General features: G+C 30.6%; 1 protein-coding gene across 1 annotated transcript in view; it reads left to right on the forward strand.

Moving 5' to 3' along the window:
• Positions 1 to 16237, forward strand: part of LOC136987425 (uncharacterized) — a 75502-nt gene extending 59265 nt beyond the window's left edge. The window contains exons 29-36 of the mRNA XM_067285160.1: positions 2862 to 3033; positions 3455 to 3624; positions 6617 to 6981; positions 9561 to 9732; positions 10030 to 10333; positions 12499 to 12733; positions 14345 to 14513; positions 15665 to 16237. Of these exons, the coding sequence (XP_067141261.1) occupies positions 2862 to 3033; positions 3455 to 3624; positions 6617 to 6981; positions 9561 to 9732; positions 10030 to 10333; positions 12499 to 12733; positions 14345 to 14513; positions 15665 to 16054 (1977 nt within the window). The 3' untranslated portion in view covers positions 16055 to 16237. The remainder of the gene's footprint in view (positions 1 to 2861; positions 3034 to 3454; positions 3625 to 6616; positions 6982 to 9560; positions 9733 to 10029; positions 10334 to 12498; positions 12734 to 14344; positions 14514 to 15664) is intronic.
• The last annotated feature ends 206 nt before the right edge of the window (positions 16238 to 16443 follow it).

Raw genomic sequence — 16443 nt, forward strand, 5'->3', positions numbered from 1 at the left:
TTCAAAAAAGTTTTTTAGTAACAGGGGACATTTTTCAATACTCAAAAAGTAGTTTTTTAATGGCTGATACATTTTTAAAACCCTTTCCAAGGCAGGCATAAGAGCAAGCCATCTAGTTTTGCTATAGCCGAGCATTTGTTGATATTCCGTTTCAGTTTCGGCGCAAAACTCCTTTAGAGCTTCAACTTGAATCGTGTAAATATAAAAAAATGAATATATCTTCACAATAATGCATTTGTAATCTAAGGGTAGCCTGTCTGCAGCAGATTTTATTGCATTGTGAATTACATGGGCTCCACATCCAATACCTATCAATGGCTTTTTCAGTGATGATTGCAATTTTGTTAACACATTGTTAGTTCCTCGCCTAGCCGCACCTCCGAAATTGACGTTGGCATTGTCTCCGCAAAATGCCACGACTTTTGCTGTCAAATTATTATCTGTCAACACTTGGTTTAAATAATCGACAATGATGTCAGAAGTCTCACCTGGTTGGTCTTGGAGATCTCAAAATTTTTACTTACACACCTACGTAAGGTTGAAAAAAGCGCACTAGAATAGGGTATATTTTCTTGTTACCGTGGTTTGAAGCGTCGTTTAGTATTGTAATACAATTGGACTTATCAAGATCATCTTTTAATTCTTTCATTGCTGTAGGCGTCAAAACATTTACTACAATAGCTTCTGATTTCGTATGCGCGCATGTAAATTTGGGATCAAAACATGATTGAATTAATTTCGATGCACAATCATTAGAGCGAAAACTGTGGTTTTCTTGTATCGTGTGATAAGCCTAGACGCCTTCTGCTGCGGCGATGTCCAAATCCTTTAAAGTTGGTGCGTCCGATTTCTTGAAAAAGGTTAACATCGAAGAACTCGAAGCGGCGGTACGATCGGCATTTTTATGTTTTTCAGACTTTAAATGCTGTTCAATATCACTGGCACCACCATGGGAAATGCTAAATTCTGTACGACACTTTTCACATCTCACATCTGAGGGAGTATTTATTTGCTTGATAAACGGATATTTTGCTTGTAAGTTAACATTGAACATACACTTGCGTTTCGGCATTTTAACTTATCATTCCAAAACAAAAGAAGTTTAAGTTATTTACTAGGTACACGAGCATCAAACGACAACAAAACAAATATTGAGAAGTGAGCGAATGAAAAATCTGCCAAACAATTAGTCAACAAAGCACGAGCGATGACATCTTCGCCACTCTCGGCTATCGTCGCGTCAACCGACGACGCGGTTTGCTCTCGCACACCGATCGCGTCCAGCCGCCGGCATGACGGCCGTCCGGCCGGCTCGACTACTCAAATTTTTGCGTGGTTTCAGAAAACGGGACAATTTTGCGTCCCAGAGTTCATTTCGGGGACACCGGGACTCGTAACTCTAAAAAGGGACAGTCCCGTTCAAAACGGGACGTCTGGTCATGTTATGTTTGAAGAGCCACCTAGGGTAATAGTCTTTCATATAAATACATCTAATGAAGTGCTGACATAAATAAAATGAAAGAAATAGAATATTTGAGATCTTCTACACTACATGATGATAAGTGTTCAATGATATAGAACAGTCGTGTCCAAATGTCTCTTTGCCAAATCCAGCCTGCAATAAACATTAACCCAGCTTGTAAACATTTTTGACACATCAGTTATAAATGATAGAAATAGACCTACTTTTTGTATATTTGTGGCTCACCTATCTACAGTTTGGCTAACTAGTAAAAAAGTTTGAGAACCACTGATGTAAGGTATATGGTATGTAAGGTAGCCGACCTGGTGGAAATAGGGGACCTGGAAACCCCTCCTTGGCACCCGTGTTAGGTTGCCGTCTTTTAGATGGGATCAGTTAATCCCGCATCAAGATGAACCTTGGGAGAGGTAGTATGTGAGTTGTGACAGAGGAGGCAAATGATGACAAGTGTTTTTCACACGAAAACCGTTTATTTGTTAACATTAGTGCTTACATCATCAATCAACAGTCCTTCACTAATCCAGATGAGAACTTTGGCATTAGTCGCAGCCCCGGGGCAGACAAGAAGGATCGCTGGGTGTTGGGGATGATCGTCACAGATACGTCTCAGGCGATGGCACAATCCACTATGAAGCACAAAGTGAGCTTAATCCAGAGGAGACTCTCTTTTGACCTTGAAGTCCCAGTTTTTATATGTTTTCTCGTTCATCATCCATATTTTGGATTGGTCTCTCGTTCCTTTTCTCACTTTCCGATTGGTCTCCTTTTTGTTTCCAAGTGCAAAACAAGACCATCTTGGGTCACGGAAAAGGTCCAATTCGAGGTGTACATCTGATACCTCTTTGTCGATTCTGCTTGGGATTGTTTATAATAGTATAACATCTGCACTCATAATTCAGGCCATTGTTTGTAATTTCCTTGACGTCTAAACTTTAACGATCTTTTTCATCTGACAAAAATTTCCCCTTTTTTGGGAAAGTTTATCTCGTCAAAATTTTATAACTACTCGAGTCAAAGATCTACCTGTTTATTAGCGCTCGTGCTAGAATTTACAGATTATTTGACATATGTTTGACCAGTTCTGAGTCTCATTGTTTACATTTTTTGTGTCGCGTTGTTTAGATCAAAGGTTTTTTTCTGTTTCGTAACACAATTTATCGCTATCATTTTTTTAACAGAAGAATTTTGCGTTTTATTCGCTTTCGAACTTGTCTGGTGACTCACAGGTAGTATGGGTTATGAAAAGCTTTTTATTACCATTAAGGCAATTTATGAAGGTTATATGAGGTCTCAAGCTTTAATGAAATTGTATAAAATTATGGTAAATAATGCCATTAAAGCTACCAATTTTTGATATATAAATTTTGTTATTTTGTAGGAAGAATATTTTAAAAGAATGTATAGTCAGGCTGAAGAAAATTTGAAAGAAATTCAACATCTTCTCAATCCATTTGTAGAGCCTACTGTTGAAATGCTTTATAATATCAAAGAAATAATTATTGTTAATGCACATCACTTATTTTATAACTATGAAGCATATACAGTAGGAGGTAAATATTTTTCATAAAGTTTCTTTCTTATAATATAAAAAATTTAAATATAACAAAAACTTAATAGTTTTTTTTATATTTAACTTTAATTTAATTAAAAACTTATAGTTTTTCTCAAATATAGCAAACAATTCATTAATATTTTCAATAATAAATACTATTATAAATTTACAACATTTTTATGAGATTCAATCACTATTGAGATTAATTCGATATTATTTGTAACTATAAAATGTGTGTAAAATTGTTCCACATTAACAAAAAGTTATGCATAATTTTTAATTCAGTTAGTTATAAACAATATTTTAAAGACTTAATATAGAAAATATAGTGAAAAATTTATTGGAATTTATTAAAATATATGAAAAATTTATAAAAAATAAGAGTGTCACTTGTTAAATTTATTAAATTTTTTTCATAGGGCAGGCAATAAATCAGTTAGGAATTCACAAATATATGACTGAAGCATTAGAAAACCTTCCAAATGGAATTGTTGAAGCAATAAAAGTTAATGTTGCCTCCCATGATGAATATATAGTTAAGTTTCATTATTCAGGACCACATTGGTTTCAATGGCATAGTCTTTCTGAGGTAATATGTTAATTTTTTTATATATTTCATATTTATTTGTCATGTGGTTCTTAACATAATGTTCTTTGACACTCAGCATCAAATATATACAATAAAATACTCTGTTTTTTGATGTTAACAATTTAATAACTTTAAAAGCTAACACACTTTAACTCTCCACATGTACAGTTTGGTCTAATGATGTGTTCACTTGTTTATAATCGATCAGTGCAAATCGCAACCGTCAATCTCGTAACGGTCAAATCGTAACGGTCAACTCTTTGATAACAGGTGCGTGTCTGGGAATTGTAACGGAATTGTAACGGAATTGTAACGGCTGCGCTGATCGATTATAAACAAGTGAACACATCATTAGACCAAACTGTACCTTTTGATCACTATTTTACATTTTTCATCTTCAGGAGAAAATTTGAAATTGTAATAATCTGTTCAATTTTGAATTTACACTTAAAAATGACAGATATGAAATAGTTGTTAAAATTACTTGTGAAAGGGTTAAAGTGTGTTCATTTTTAAAGTTATTAAATTGTTAACATCAAAAAACAGAGTATTTTATTGTATATGTGGTTGTACATGATTAAGAGCTGTAGTTCATAATCACATAGAATTACATAATATTTTCTCCATTAGATCACATTCTGTGTATAATTGTATGGTCTAATGGAGGAAATGTAAGATGATTTGGTAATTATTTTTTCAAGAATATTTTATAAGAAATATTGATGTAAATAATCATAACAAAGCAAAAAATAATGTAAAGTTTAAGTAAAAAATAACTTTGCAATAGTGTGCATACATTATAATATACAATAAACATTATACTTATTGATATCAATGTCATTTTGGTAATGAAATCAAAATTGATAGCTTATTGGACAAAAATCATATCACTTTTTAAATATCAATATACTGTATTTACTCAAATATAAAACAACCTCGCATATAGGACGAGGTGTGACTTTAAAGATCAAAATAAAGAAAATTAGATTTATTAATACAGTTCTAATTTTATTTCATTTAATCACAAGTAAAATATCAAATGAACATAAATGTACACATTGTCCCGCAAAAATTACCAGCATTTTAAACTTTAAGGAAAAATATTGTAAAATTGACAACATAATTTGTTCATTTAAACCTGGACAATCGGGAACCTTTTTCTTTTTTTGTTTTGCCAATTCTTAACAGTCAAATCCATTCTCTGTCGATTACACTTATGAGTTTCTCTGAATTCTGATTTCCAAATAATCATCTGTTTTCACATGGGAATGGATTAAAACTTATATTGTGCTCTCATGTGATTTTGGAATTTCAATCTGGAATTTAATTCAAAAGCTTTCCTTTTCCTATTGCTATTCATCTTTACTCCTGACAATATACAAGAACGATTCAAACGATCCAGATAAAATGCTTATGTTTTAAATACAAGAGATTAAGTGTCCAGTTAAAAGTGTGAATACATAGTTCACAAAAATTATTTTCAGAAATGCAAAGAATCTTTTGCTTGCACATATAGGACAATCTAGGAATTTGAAGCTGTGATAAATGAATAAAAACCTTGTCTTATATGTGAGTAAATACGATATATTTATATTCAGTTGACACATATTATACATCACACCCTTACTTTATGATTCCTTATTTTGCAATTCTTATTTTACAACTGACATAAATTTTTTATCATCATTATATAAATATATTTAACCTGATGCATCCTGAATACTCTATATGTGATTCTTCACCAATGGAAACATGAATAAAGGTGGTTGTCATTTTTTAGAGGGTGCCAACTTGGTAGGGGGCACTTCATAGCTATAGATAGGCATCATCTAAACACTATTGCCAGGTCTGGCAGTTTATTACCAAATTTAGTAATATTTCTAACCAGTTAGCAATCTGGCAGCAATTTTTCTAAACTATTATAAATCTCTTAGGGGGCTTTGTCCTCTTATTTTCAGTATGGGCTATTCATAAAAATATCATGACAATTTATCAATTTCCAATGCTGCTGTTTCTATTTTTATTTCCTTTTTTAGCAAATCCATAGATGTTTTGCTGCATTTTTAGCTGTATATCTGTATATATGGTGCTTATGATCAAGCAGAACTGAATCACTATTTGATAAAAATAGGAAAGGCTGAATTTTGATTTTTTTTTTTCCCATAATCATTACACTCAAACCTGTTTTTGTGCGGTCTTTTTTTGTGCGATTTTTTTATACGTGCAATGTGTTTTGTGCAATTATTTTTTGTGCAGTATACCAATTTGATTGAAATTCATATACCGCACACAAAAAATCACACAAAACAAATTGCGCAAATAAAAAATCGCACAAAAAAAGACCGCACAAAACCAGGTTTGAGTGTATGTTTTTGATGGAAGGATTCTGCACAAAGCTCAAGCCATATTACCTGAAACAGGTCATAAAAGACCAAAAGTTGGGAGAGGAACTTTATGCAGTACACATATTTCAGTTCTTAGTAGAAGCAATAAAAAGTTTGGAAGAAACTAGAACTATTATGGAATATCAGTGGGGAATAATAGTTAAAGAAACTCTAGACCATTTAAAAGGATTTGCAAAGAAAAAGCTCGAGCAGTTGATTTAGGAAAACCCAAATATTCAAGAATTTGTTTATTGCAAAGACATGAACCAAAGAATTAAAACAGTTTGCTCCACTTGTTTCTGTAGAAGTAGAAAGATCTTTCTCCATATATAAACATTTGTTAGGAGAGAAGCAAATGAACTTTACAGAAAAATACATCAAAATGATAAATATTACGTACTACAACAGATAATGATTTTTATTTGAATAAAACTAATTGTGTTTTCTGAAATGTAAATTTTTGCACCTATTCTGTCCCTTTTTGGCCTTTTTCCCACACCTTTTCTTGCACTTTTTTTTTAACATTTTGCACCTAAATCCAGCCTTTAATGATAAGACAAGTTATAACATTTTTTAAGATTTAATTTATACTTATAATTTTTAAACAGCTTCCTCGATCATGGGAAGGAACATGGAGAAATCCAGTGTTTCAACTTTTACCTCAATTTCATTTAGAAAATCTATTTAAAAGAAGATATATAGTATCACCATTTTATAAAACAGCAATGATATTTGGTCCACTTCATGTTTATACTTTTGATGGAAAAGTATATGAATTTCCAAAATATCCTACACCTGACTGTATGTACTTACTGATGCATGACACTAGGGAATCATCATTTTCTATTATGACTTCAGAAAAAACAATTTATTTGCTATTTCCTGAGCTAACAATTTCAATAAATTCTGATAAAAAAATTTATGTGAATAATAGTCATGAAGAGAGTGCTGTACCCATTGAATCTCCAAATGGGTAAGTTTACATATTTATTAATCATTTTAAAAAATGAATTTTTATAGTTTTAATAAATAAATTAAAACAATATCTTAAGATTCATTAAATTCTATATGTCAAATATTTTCTGTCATTAAGAAAATATTTGACATATAGAATTTAACATTTCTCATATTAGATCTTAAGTTTTCTTCTATTTTTTGAAATATGTATTTTACTAGATTTTAACTATTTAATTAAGAATAACATTGCTAATTTAATCATTCAAATAAGTAATAGAAAAAATATGATCAAAGTAAAAACAATAAAAACTTATCATTAAAAAAATAAAATAGATTTCCTTTTGCAAATAAAAATATTTTTAATATTAGATATTTTGAAGACAAATTTCTCATCTTTAAAGCAACTATAAAAAGTAAAATAAAGTTACATCCATATGAGAAAAGATTTGAGCAGTTATTTTGTCTCCTACAAGAAATCCTAAAATATTATAAAATTTTGGTTTAGTCTATCTTTACTACGATTACAATTAAAAAATGATGAAATTGGACAAGAATTGTAGCCAAAGGAAAACAAGAGAACAGTGGTGTAGCAAACATAACTGGTGCCTGGGGCATGACACTTTATTGGTGCCCCCCTTCCCCTCCAGAAACACATATAGTTTGTCTTGGAGACCATTTGGGCGCCCCTCTGCGAGTGGCACCCAGTGCATGATATTCCCTCTTGCACCCCCCTCACTACGCCATTGCAAGAGAATATCAGAAAAAATATTAGGAATAAATACTAAAATTGAAGAATAATTATTTATTTGGTAATATTTGAGTGTCCAGAAATGTATTTTTAAATATGATTAACTGTCTTACATCATAGAAAAAATTTACTTTTAGAAAACCTAAATCATTAAATGTTTTGGAAGAATAACTAGACAAAGTTAGTTAAATTTTTAAATTGGTCCTTTTAAGAAGGAAGTATAATTTTATAAGTGTATGATATTCCCTGGTGTACAGGGTGGGCCAGTGAAAACGAAACGGCAGAGTGTTCGTGTTCGTCCAAGCAAAGCGCTCGGACAGGTCAATTTTACTTTCGAGGGGACATCTTTTGCATAAAAGTTTTTGCGATTCTGAATACAACAGACAACAAAAAATTTTAAAAACTCATTTATTTTGTATTAACTAAACAAACATTTATTTCGAAAAAATTGTTTGTTTAGTTAATATTCAGAAAATTTTTTCGAAATAAATGTTTGTTTAGTTAATACAAAATAAATGAGTTTTTAAAATTTTTTGTTGTCTGTTGTATTCAGAATCGCAAAAACTTTTATGCAAAAGATGTCCCCTCGAAAGTAAAATTGACCTGTCCGAGCGCTTTGCTTGGACGAACACGAACACTCTGCCGTTTCGTTTTCACTGGCCCACCCTGTATAATGAAATGTAAAGTTTTGATAAATTATTGTAACCGATAGTGGCATATACACCACAAAAAGTTGCTAGGTTGCCAGCTTTACAAATTCTAAATAGTGTGAAATAAACATCAACTTGAAAAAAGCGACGAACGAAAGAAAATCTCTTCAGTTATTTTAATGCTGGAACTAGCATGCACCACAAGCATACACTCAAGCAATGCTGGAAAGATCTCTTTTGTCCCTGGACAGATGCTTAAATTGACACCCTGTATACGTGATGTGGCAGAAAAGTAATGAGACAAATATTTTTTGCAACAATTTTATTTTATTTTTATACATTAACATTATCCCCTTCAAAGTAGTTCCCCTGGGCAGCTATACGTCGTGGAGGCATTGTTGCCAGTCTTCGTTGCAGTACTGGAAGGCTTCAACTGGAATCGCCTGCAGCAACACGGTTATCTTGGATCTTATTATTATTATCTTTGGATGTTATCTTGGAGAACAAAAAGTCACACAACTGAGATCAGGTGAACAGGGGCTAGGGAACCACAAGAATTTCTTTTTCTGTCAAAAGTTGGTTGATGGAGATGGCTGTGTGACAGGAGGAGTTATCATGGTGGAGCATCCAAGTATCCACAATGTCCTGTCTGATTCAAAGCAGTCAATGTTAGTTGACAGTCTGACCTCATAAGAACTCTCTTTCATTTCACATTTTCCACAGTTCTTGATGTTGAATGTCTCCCTGAGTGAGGTTTGTTTTCTACTGCTTCTAGGCTTTCCAAAAAAAATTTTTGTGCCACCGAAAATCTTGTGCTCATGATAAGGAGTTTTCCATAGGCTCATTGCAACTTTTCGTAGGTCAACTTCACAGGTTCACAAAGCTTAACACAAAATTTGATGGTGCAATGTTCCTCCAAATTTTGCTATTCCATTTTCTGTAATGCAATACAAAAACAAAAGTTCACTTATCATGCTCTCTAGGATCGAGTAGTTACTGCATGAGGTTGAAACTGAGCATCTAGGATGGCCTGACATACAAGCTACATAAAAGGGAAGTTTGCAGTGTTGCCAGATCGCTCTCAGTGATAACAATCTTGTTACTTTTCTGCCACACTTCGTATAAGATAATATATGTAGTCACATATATGAAAAGTATATTCTATTAAAGTATTTTTATTTTTACTTATTATTTCAGTAAAGTATCAGTGACTCGTGAAGGGGAAATTATAGCAGTAAATACTATTGGACTGAAAGTTCTTTGTGATACAAAAAGGATGTTTTGCATTTTTATGTTGGATCCATTACATCACAATGGAATTATGGGATTATTAGGCAATGCTGATGGTGAACATTACAATGATTTTATGGTTTGTATTTAAGATAATTATAAAATTTTTCTTTATTGATTTTTAAAGATAAAAATAAATGAATAAAGTAATTTAAGCATTCTTAATTGAAAATACATTTAAATTTTTAAATATTTGTAAATAATTGATTGATTTATTTATAAATTAAATAATAAGATAGCTATACTTTTAATAAATGAATGACACTTTTTAAATAGTATCAGTGATTTATTATGTCACTTATTTAGCACTTACTACTGAGGTGCCTTGAAAAGAAAGAATTGATAAAAATGTTAATTTTATGCATTTATTTTTCAGCTTGCTAATGGTACAATAGTTCAAACAGCAGCTGAATTGGCTCAGGGATATGAAATGAGTAATCACAAAATATGTAGACAATTGCAAGAAAGAATGAAACCAGAATGGTCTAGTGATATACATGATCAGTGTTCAAACACATTTACACGTCATCTATCAACGTGTGCAGTTTATTTAGAAGTTGATCAGGAAATTTTTAAGGAAGCTTGCTATTGGGATGTTTCCGAAGGAAATAATGCATGCTTTAGTCCAGATGCTTTAGCTGGATTTTGTACAGTTAATGGAATGAAAACAGAACCTTGCTGTAAGTAATAAGATTATATCTTTAATTTAAAGATAAAATTCAATATAATTAGACTGATTTTAGATTTATAAACTAAAAATTAACATATTACATGATATTTAGTAAAAAACACTCTTCTCTAACTGCACTCCATAAAAACAACTAAACCTCAAAACAAAACCTTTTAATATGTAGCCGTTTTATTATCTATTTGCATGCTTTCAGTCATTTGTAATGACCTTCTTCAAGAACAAAAATCAAATGCTTTCAATTTGTATACAATAAAATTTTTGAGACATTTTTAAATTTGAACTTGCTAGTGCATAAATGTCAAAAGGGTCAAGCAATCGCAAAGGGTCATTTGTGGGCTATCGGCCCTGAGACAGACTCTATGATTACAAGAAACCATTTATTTGACACAAAAGAAGCTTACAAGATTTTTGCAATCTTGGAAGTTCTACAATGGCAGCAGCCTCTGGGTCTTCCTCTCCTTTCCAAGATAGTCCCATTTTGAAGGAGTGTCCCTGGGTTGCGAATGGACAGTTTCCTCGATGTATTGACGACTCCGAGACAATGTGATTGACTTCCATTGATGGAAAGATGGTGATCTGAGGTCAGGAGACGGAAACGAAGATGGGCACGAGACACACACACACACAATAGATCTGTCACTTGGAACTTTCAGGAGAAGCCTGTTGCATCTTTGAATTTTCAGGTTTTATCCAATTTTCTCCAATTCCACTTTCCAATTTGTCTCTCCTCATCACCTGGTGACAATTTGAAACCTTTCGGGGGGTGCAGAAGTAGTCACAATCAAAGTTTAATTTGATTCCCATTCGAAGATAGTCAAACTTCATTTTTCCATTGTTCTATTGTTTAAAAGTTTGTGTCATTTTTATTAAGAAAAGCTATTTCTAACTTCTATTTTTTTCTCAAATAAAGATAATTTTGTCCTTAAAAATAAATTATTTTAATGTGAATTTCAGTGAGGTTTGGACCTGTCCAGAGCCTCACATTAAATTGTTTACAAGGGACTGAAATGGCCAATCAAATTTGAGTGTTTTGAACTGAAAAAATAATCATGGGCAGCAGTGATGTAGCAAACATAACTGGTGCCCGGGGCACAACACTTTATTGGCACCCCCTCCCCTTTCCAGAAACACATATAGTAATATAATATATTATATTTACTTGTAATAAAAATATAATACAAACAATAATAGAATGTAGTACCTACCTTAAAATATCTATAATATATTACAAATAATTAGTATTACCTTCATGCCCCCTTCGCTTCACTACTGATGGGCAGGGAGTGGAATGGCTCAGTTGAAAACATCCTTCAAAATTCAATGCAAGATGGGATACTTTAACTAATAACTTAGTGGAGGGATTGGAGTGCAATTTGATCATTTCTGTTTGTATTAAAATTGTGAGGCATGGAACTGGAAGTCCTGATTGGAACAAACTATGATTTGTTTTGTCTTATCAGCATCAAGAAAGTAAGGTTGTTAGAAGTGAAGAAACTGACCCTTTTGAAGATTGAAGACAGTAGAATAGTAGAACACATCTTATATAGGATGAAGTGGCAGTGGCTAAATAATCAAGGGACTGGGTTAACTCTTTAGGTATTAATTTTAAAGCAGTCAAAAGAGATGGAACAAGTGCAGCTAGATTTGAATTATGGCAGACTTTGGACTCTTTCTTGAACTACTTTAAGCTTGTTCCAGGATAACAGTTAAAGTATCCTGTCTTACACCAAATTCAATTTTAAAGAGCATTTTAACTGAACCACTTAGAATCCCTGCCAACATTACCTGCCTGTAGTTATTCTTTGAGGCCAAAATACGCACCTGATTGGCCATTTCAGCCCTGTGTAAACAACAATCTCATATTCTTAAAACTTAAATATTTATTAGGATATGATTTTACACTTTTTTTATTTATATTTATTTTATCATTTTATTCATTATATTTTTCTTTCTCAAATTATTTTAAAACTAATAATTTTAGAACAAATTTCTTGTCCATTAAATCAGAATCTGTTAAATTGAGGGTTTACTGTAATAGTGTAATTTGTTTATTTTATATTTTATTTTATTGACAAAAGTAAAACTTAAAATAAACAAAAACAAGTATAATGTAAAGATAAATATACTTATATATCTGTTTTTATTTTATTGTAGCATTTAAACCAAGATGGTATTTAAAAGTAGTTGATTCTTTGCATAAATTAGAAGTTATTGTTATAATGGATCAACATTATTCTATGTTTTCCCCTGGTTTAAAAGGCCTTGAAAGTTTATTAGGAGCAGTTGAGGATGAATTCAGAAGTAACGGATACAGTAGCATACTTTACAGTTTAATAGGATTTGGTGGAAAGGGAATTCGTGAAGATCCACATATAATAACACCAAATATGTAAGTTATAAATATGTTGTCTTTGAAACCGTGTTTGATGAATTTGTTGGACTACGAACTCAAGATTGAGTTTTAAAGTAAACACTTGGCTTTATTTCCATCTCCATTTAGTTGAAAAAAAAAAATCTTATTGCGGAAGGATCTTATTTTTTCCTTCGGAACTAAATGGAGATGGAAATAAAGCCAAGTGTTTACTTTAAAACTCAATCTTGAGTTCGTAGTCCAAGTTATAAATATTTTAATAGTTATTTAAATAGCTGATATACGATGTCCTTAAAATTTTGGGCGGTGTTCATAATTTTATTATATAAATTTACTTATGATAGCAAAATATGTTTTGAGATATTTGATATGTTTGTTACTCGTGTTTGTAGTTTTCTCTATAATTCAACTTCAACATAAGTCCATTTATATGTATGTTTACACTGAAAAAATTAAACTTATTCAGAATAAGAATGTTAAAATTTAAATGAATTAAATTCATTTAATAGTAAACCAGATTAAATTGTCATTTTTTTTTTATTGAATCAAGTAATAGTAAATATTTTCATCAAAACTCATCATTGTGTGTAAATAACAAAAGCTTTTTTCTAATTTCATTCTGAATTTGCCACTCAATAACATCAATAACCAATACCTGTAAACAAAAACAACAATTTTGATTATATATTGAAATATGTCAAATGCAATAAACTTGAATTAAATATCACATACCATTCACACATAATGCATGTTTAAAAATTATCTTGGACTTAGCAACTGTAAGTAACATACATACACAGTATCTCTGAGTGTTTCTGTGTCACATTGCTTGACAAATACTATGGAATAGCAACATTGTTTCCAAGAAATACCACCTACTGGGCACACAATCACTTGAATCAACCTGCAGATGGCAACATTGTGCAATACTTACAATTTGCATAAAAGGTGTTTATCAACAATTATTCTCACTATATAAAATTTTCATCTGTAGGAATAATATAGTAGAGGTTCAAAGATGATAACCAAGTTTTAGTGTAATGTTTTGGTTGAAAGCAAATACTTATCAGTTGCAGATGCCTCAACATCATCATTCAAGTGCATATGATTGGATGAGTTGAATGACGAGAGGCACGATGCTGTATATTTATGCTTCTTGTTTTTGTTTTTCTGCTCCTTTACACAGCAATATATGACTGCCATTTTATGTCAATAAAGTAGTGCTTCTACTTGTATATGATAAGTACTTCTTATTTGACTGTGTCCTGTACTAATTACATCAAGAAATGTCACTGTTCCCTGGCAATTGTCAAGCAATATAATTTGATACAATATTTAATAATTGAATGGTCAAAGACAGGATATATATATATCTTGAAAGGCATTTATGTATAAATTGAGTTGTCACTGTAGATATAATTTATTATTTATATTACTAGATTAAGCTCAGTGACTTAATCTAGTAATAGCTTAGTATAAAAATGGATTCAAGAATGCTATAGATTGAGAATATTTGTTTATGAAACTTGTATTTATTATGATGCTTTAAATTTATTATTGTTAGTCTGTAATAAATTTGTTTTGAAAAGCAATTTACAGTATTTTAAATATAAAATCATTTATTTTTAGTGATATGTGGCATGTATATAAAGATATTATATCAATGGGACAGTTATTGAAATTTGAAGGCAAAAAAAGAGGTGATGCTTTAGAAGCTGTAAAATATGCTACTACTATTTTGCCTTTTGACATGCAGTCTTCCAAAATTATTCTTTTGTTTACTGTAGATGATACAGATGTAAGTGATTTTTTTAATTATATCAGTATATTTTTTTAATTGCTTCAACAGATTTATTTATAAATTATATAAATATAATCATGCTATTTTATAGTTTTTAATAAAATTATTTTTAGTGAACTGATTGAGTATTCTTAGAGATTAAAATTTTAGAAGACAACTATAAAGATGATTTAAATAATTTGGATTTCTGTTTAAAAGATTCCTGAATTTCTTTGATTTTTCTGCATTATCTTGTTTTTAAATGACAATGTTTTTTTTACTTTACCTCACTTAATAATATGTCATTTATATATTCTATTATATAATTTATTCTATTGTTAAACATATATTCAAGATTAAGTTTGTACAGACTTGATCTAAGTTAGTTTTTTCTAAATTAGTTTTCAGATGAGTTATCATTTGAAAATTTGTTAATATGAAAGATAAATATGTGATCGTTAAAAACAACTTCCTTGCTAAAAAATTACTTTATGGTGCTTGGACATTATAAGAAACATTACATAGTCTGCTGATTAATAAGGATTAAAATAAAATAAAAGCATACTAAAAACACTAGATTCACTCTATTCAAAATACATTCCTCCTGTATTATACAGTGAGTAGCATAAGCAGTCAAAGATTTGAATGACTTATGCATGGTGTCTTTGGTATACATAGAATGGAAGCTATAATCAATTGAATGCTTTTGATGTCTTGAAAAAGTTCTCCTTTTAGAGGCAGTTTCAATTTCAGAAATACAAAAAAATCTCAGAGAAATCATAACTGGAGTATACAGTGAGTGGTTGAGTACCCAAAGTTTTTAGGATATGCAATTAAATGATGCAAAAGGTACTTTAAAAATGTTAAAATATATCTGTTAGGGATAATTGAAATGATTAGAAAGAAATTCAAATTTTTGACATCTTTAACTTTTCAATTTGGAATAACTGTTCTTATTTCTAGAAATATAAAAATTGATAATTTTTGAATGAACTTTCAAGAATGTAGGTTAGTTTTTGGTTTTTTAAATTTTGACTTTTCATTAATGTCTGTTTCATGATTTTTATCAATAAATTCTTTTTAAATTATTATGAATTGTTTTGTTAGTAAAGATACATTTATACATATAACTTTAATGTTATTTATCCGAATATATATTTTCATTTCAGACTAGATACAGCAATTTGAAAGTACAGTATCTTCATAAGCTCTTAGAGTCATATGCTATTACACTTTATACATTTGCTGATTTCTCTTCAATTGATAAGGGCAAGAAAGTATTTGGGCTTAGAGCAGATGGTCTTATTTTTCCTCAGTCAAGAAGAGGAGAGTCTTTTATGGATTTTCCAAAGACCGAAAAAGCAAAATTGACTTCGGGTACTCGTGGATCTATCTTTCTGAGAAAATTTGCAGAAGCCAACGAACCGTATGCATTTTACAAAATTGCTGCAGAAGAATTTTATGCCAAAGTTAGAAAAGAAGTTTTGAAAACAAGAAAATGTGATTGGACATTAAATCATTGGTGGGATGTCCAGAATAAATGCCTTTTGGGTGATTAACATTTTGTTTATTTTTGTTTTTGGAAGATAAAAATTTATAATTTTTTTTTGACAAAATTCATATTTCTTTATAAAAAGAAAATGCATCAACTTTGATATGAAAACTGCTGTATGATAAGAAAATATGTATTGTCATCTGATTTCATATTATATGTTAATAAAAATTCTCTAAATTTCCCTTTAGTTATGCATTTAAAAAAATATTTAAATATTCTACTGTTTTATTTAATAAATTACAGTGAGTAAAATTCCTTTTTAAATTCTATTGTAAGTTTTTTCGTGAACATTTAAAATCTTAAATAAAGATTCTTAATACATTTTAATTCTAGTCTGATTGAATGCAGATTATATTGAAAAAACATTGTTATTTAATATGGAAAACTTTGTTT

This window comes from Centruroides vittatus, unplaced genomic scaffold (assembly GCF_030686945.1).
Source record: "Centruroides vittatus isolate TY-2023 unplaced genomic scaffold, ASM3068694v2 scaffold_2003, whole genome shotgun sequence".
NCBI classification, from domain to species: Eukaryota; Metazoa; Arthropoda; class Arachnida; order Scorpiones; family Buthidae; genus Centruroides; species Centruroides vittatus.